Source organism: Vigna radiata, chromosome 10 (genome assembly GCF_000741045.1).
Source record: "Vigna radiata var. radiata cultivar VC1973A chromosome 10, Vradiata_ver6, whole genome shotgun sequence".
NCBI classification, from domain to species: Eukaryota; Viridiplantae; Streptophyta; class Magnoliopsida; order Fabales; family Fabaceae; genus Vigna; species Vigna radiata.
In genome coordinates, this window is record NC_028360.1 from 952,543 (window position 1) to 958,030 (window position 5,488).

The 5,488-nt window shown below is 28.3% G+C and overlaps 1 protein-coding gene across 1 annotated transcript; it reads left to right on the forward strand.

Annotated features, from left to right (window-relative positions):
• Positions 1–282: 282 nt before the first annotated feature.
• On the forward strand, positions 283–816 carry LOC106774653 (AT-hook motif nuclear-localized protein 17-like). The gene has a single exon (XM_014661697.1). It carries the CDS (start codon positions 283–285, stop codon positions 814–816), a length of 534 nt encoding a protein of 177 aa, XP_014517183.1.
• Positions 817–5,488: the final 4,672 nt, after the last annotated feature.

The following is a 5,488-nucleotide window of genomic DNA, read 5'->3' on the forward strand; positions in this document are numbered from 1 at the left end:
TTTAAAATCTTTTGTTGCATTGTGCATTAAAGTGACCTACTTTCAAACCTCATTATTATGCCACACTCTCTCCTCTCATGACACCATTCTTAAAATCTTTCACTTTCTGTTTCTTTGAAAATACAAAATCTTTTTCTTTGAGAATACAAAAGTCAACTTTATTAAGACTATTTAATCTATATAAATGTTATAAAATAAAACGATATTAAAAAACTTTCTTCGACTATAAATCCCCCCGCACACACAGTTTCACACCATCACAACAACATATCCAACACTACCATGAAACGATCCACAAGGAAGCCTGTGGGAAGGCCCCCAGGGTCCAAGAATAAGTCAAGCTCCAGCACTCAACCAGTGTCCCGACCTCTGGAGCCCTCCATGAAGGTCTTTTCTTTTAGGGTACCCCCAAACAAGGACATCATGGAGTTCATCTTGAACATTGCTCATAATGGTCATGTCAGTGTGGCCATCATTAGTGCCTCTGGCACAGTCAACAATGTGACCCTTCAAAACTCAACCATGCAGCATGGTCCCTTCACTTTGCTCTCCCTTGCTGGTTCCTACTTATACAACAACCTCTATACCCTTTACCCTGGAGCCACCCCTCCCTTTCCCCTATCTTTCACCATCAACCTCTCAACCCCTAATGGCCACATATTCGGAGGTGTCATTAGTGGTAGCGTCATTGCCCGTCAAGATGTTAAACTCACCGTCTCGACCTTCAAGAACAGTGGTATCCTCAAGTTTCCTCCAGATCTCGATAACAATCAAAACAATAACATCAGCACTTCCACCAAAAACAACACTGAATGATGTCGAAGTGACTACATAGGAACGATGACGACAAAAACATGAACTCAAGGAAGACCTTGTTTTGTTGTAGTGTGTCGTATGAGTGGAATTAGGCGACGGTTCTCTATAATTTGTTTCCGTGTGTTGTTTCTGTTGGGTGAAAAGTTAAGCACCAATTTAATTATCTGTTCTAAATGATGTTTATTTTTTTTATTAGAAATTTCTTTCTTTTTAATTTATTTAATTCTCTTTCTGCGATTTCTGTGTAAAGAATGTGAAATCTGAAAACCAAAGATCTTCTGTAAAGGTGAAAGTTCAGAATCTTTTGATAAAGATTAGGTTTGGAATTTGTGATGGAAACCTAGTGTTTTGATAGAACAATCAAGAGTGATGATGCAATGAATTAAATAAGGGAAGATATGGTTCTGATGATGGTTACAATCTGTGTCATTATAGCTAAAATCGAAATTTTGAAAATCGTAACATCTTATTATTTAAAGGGCAATAATAACACATTTTTTTATAACATTTTGACTGATGTTATTTTTTTTATTAAATTAGAATATTATCAACATAATAACAAATAAATAAGAAACTAATGGAAAAATAATATGTATACTGTATTAAAATGTTGATAAAAAATCTTAGTCAAAATATTCTTTTTCTATATTTTATGAGTCTTTTCAGTTTTCTAACTATAATTTTAATTCTAACTACTTAGCACTTTATTTATCATACTGCATGTATTCTCTTGAAAAATTTGTTTAATATGATTTTTCATAAAGTAGAGAAACTAAATTGGTACATATTTAATTAGAGAAGAAATATAAATTTTTGAAAATTATGATATATTTAACTCAAATATTTATTCTATCGAACTCTATGTAAAAAGGAGTTTAGAAATTGTAGTTCCACGTACGTGAATTTCGTTGATTAACCTTTTTTTCCTACTTTTTAGTTAATTTTAAATATCTTTAATGTGTTTTGGACCTTTAAGAAAATTTCGAGTTTCTGGAAGATGAATGGTTCTATGGTGGTTTTTCAGAAGTTTTGCAAGGCCTCGGAGCTCAATAATGATAAATTTAACTCAAATATTTATAATATCGAACTCTAGAGGTAAAAAGGACTTTAGAAATTGTTGTTCCACGTACGCGAATTTCGATGATTAATAATCAGCATTTTTATTTCTATTTTTAGTTAATTTTAAATATCTTTAATGTGTTTTTGACCTTTGAGAAAATTTCGAGTTTCTGGAAAATCAAAGGTTCTATGGTGGTTTTTGAGAAGTTTTGTCAAGGCCTCGGAGCTCAATACTGTTGGCTTGTGTGTGTGAATGTTGAATTATATTTAAAGTTACATACTATTTATTATATCTTTAATCGTCCATCAATGTGACTTGTCTTTTTTTGTTAAATCTTTAATTCTTTAACATTTTCATGTATTCCGTATTTAATACCTTATTAATTATTACTTTATTATTTCTAGAAGAAGACTTATTAATTATATTTAATAATATTATTCAAATAAATTAAAATCTATCTGGGTATATAAATTTATGTATAAAAGATGATTTTGTGTCTACTTCTATAGTCAAATTGCATCACATCAAAGATATACAAGATTAAAAACATTTTTTTATGTCAAATTCATATGTAATGTAATTGGTTTAAAACAACATGACATACGTTAGATAAATATTGACTAACGTTTCACGTAATAGAGAGTACGTACAATGTTGAAGATTTAGATTCATTTGACATTTTCAACATAAAATAACCAACTTTTATGTTAATTATGATCATAATCTATGCAAATAACAATTGTATGCGTAATTTATAAAAACATGTGAAATTATTTTTTAAGGAATATAAACATGTGAAAAAAGATTTTATGTTTGTTTTACTTTATTAAGGTTTCATGGACTTGATTAAATTATTTTTAATATGTTTAAAAAATAGAACAATATGTTTTTTCAATTAATTAAAACGGGAAGAAAAATAGGACTTTAACTGGTCTCAGAAAATAATCAATTAGCTTCTTTAATAAGCTATTAAAATTGTTTTAAGTTGTTTTATGAAATAAAGGAAAAGTTAAATAACCTATTAACACATGCCTTAACAGATTGAATCAGAGGGTGTTTTATCTGATTTTCAAAATTTTATTAAGAATAATCAATCATAAATTTAACATAATCCAATTGATTTACATCAATTGTTAATCAATATTTGCAAAACTTTATAAATGAAACCTTTTATTCATTTTTTACACACTACTTTGAAAAATATATTCATAAACTTTCATTGAGATCATTCAAGCTATTTTCATTTGTTAAAAGAGTATTATGAGATTATGAAATAATTCTCTCAAAGGTTGTGTTGTGCTCCTCAAATACTTTTGTATTGCTTGTGCTATGCTGTTTTTTAGTAATATTTTTTTTAAGCTGCTAGATTTCAATTTATATCTTCTTAAGTGTGCAAGAGTTTATTTAGTTTATTTTCTCTTAGTATATATGATACAAGGTAGGACATATCATGTTGTATTCAAGAGTTTATGCATGCGTTGTTTGTTATCTTATGTCTGTTTTTATTATGTTGGGTGCTTGTATAAAGCATAAGAAAACAATGAATTTCAATTATTCAAGATTAAAAATCATTAAGGTTTAGTGTAAGATCAATGATGATTTGAATCAATATAAACTTTTGTGTAATCTTTCTCTTCCTTTATCTTTTTTATCTTGTAATTCATAATCTTCATCAATTTTTTTTAATTAATTGTATTTTGAAAAGAACTAAGTTTTTTAAAGCACTTAAATAAAGGATAAATTTTTAAAAAGTTTTCAAAACCAATTCACCAAGTTTTTTAGCTTATAGTCTCATATCTTCGCAATCCATTCCAGAAGCAACTAAGTAATAGATCTACCTGGTTGCTTTTTCCTTCCTCTAATATGCCATAATCCTTAAAAAATAAAAATGGCACTAATTGATTTGGACAATTAAATACATTATAATATAATAAAAGAATAAAAGTAACATATTAAACAAAGCACCTATTATATCATATGTTTTATTGAATCCCCTTCACCATGATTATTTCAAATTGCAAGCATATCATTTACTTTATTGTCCACTATGATAACAATTTTTCGTGTTTTATAAATGAGCTCTCACAAATATCAAGAAAGTTCTCCTCTTGAGTTTCATGCATGTTTCTCTCTTGCAAGACCACTAATAATTTTTTATTATACGAATCCTTGACATAAAATATTTGTGTAGCTATGACATGATAAAAGATGTGTCCTTATACCCAACATTGTTTAGATTCATTAAAATAAACCCTAAATCATTTGTATGCACACTTATAAAAGATGTCAAAAATAAAAGAAAAAGCATTCTACATTTAATGGTTACAAAATAGACTAGCTATTAAAATTATTGTACATTTAAATTATATATTTTGGACAAACTTTACTTACATATGGGTATTGAATTTGAAAACATTGGTTAAAATTGTTGAATAATTGGACAAAAGAGAAAAAAATCTAATTAGCGCATAAAATGACAAAAAATTTAAATTATTACTTGTTTCTAACTTGTTTGAATATCAACACGAACAACTCATCAACTATATAACATAATAATCACACTTATATGATCTAGTCTTGATATATGTCAACACAATTAAGTAATTAGGGAAGAAAAAGAAACAAACAATTATAATTGGACCAATATTACTAACCTTGAGAGACATCTATGCCAACTTTTTTTACTAGCATTTGGTTTGCCTTTGATCGTGTTTTCTCCAGGGAATGCACTTTTAAAAAAGACACTAATTATGATACACTTATATAAGAAGAAAAGTTCAAAAGATTGATGTTCTTGCTATTTATTTCAGATATGTAGAGGGAGACTTGTACATTGAGAAAAACCATCAAGTAGTTTCATAAGGGAAATAACAAATAGTTTCTAGTGATTCCTTAATTGCAAATATAATCATTATCAAACCTGAAAATGTCAAATTATCATTTGAATACAAATCACACTTACTCACTAATATAAGGGTGAAATATATTTATTTCCCTATCCTAAACAATTGATGATGTTTGTTTAGATGCTAACTATCTTATTGGCATAATATAAATGAGTTAGGGTTCCATGAACCCATACAAATGACTTTTTTCGACATTCAAACTAGCACCAAACATATGAGGTACCTGAAAAATACTAGAAGGAGGGTCGAATAATGTTAATAGAAATATATTTTAGTAATCCTTCTGATATAGCACATTCGTCGAGTACTAGATTTGGAAAATAAGTATTTAAACGCTTGACTTTGTAAAATGATTGTGAAACATAGTTTCCTTTTTACATGTTATTCAGAACATACAATGCAGTGTTTATAAGAACTTTCTTAGTTGAATGAGAATCGTTTAGTGTGGAAGTTATGTAGTTGTATGTAGAAATAAAATGAAACTGTAGGTTTTTATAAGAGAAGCGTTTAGACAAAAGTAAACAATAATTGCACAATAATTGTTTTCCTTCTGTTGTGTTTTAGTGCAGTTTTATTCCTCTCTTGGTGAAAATTATATATTATTGTGGCTATGCATGTAATGAATTGAGAATTGATATTAAACTTCATGATTGGTGGTATAATACATGTTATTGAGAATGTATTGGAGTTGTGAGATGAATGTGAA

Bases quoted from the DNA above. Each gene is read 5' to 3' on its own strand.
- LOC106774653 (XM_014661697.1), top strand. From the start codon at position 283: ATGAAACGATCCACAAGGAAGCCTGTGGGAAGGCCCCCAGGGTCCAAG.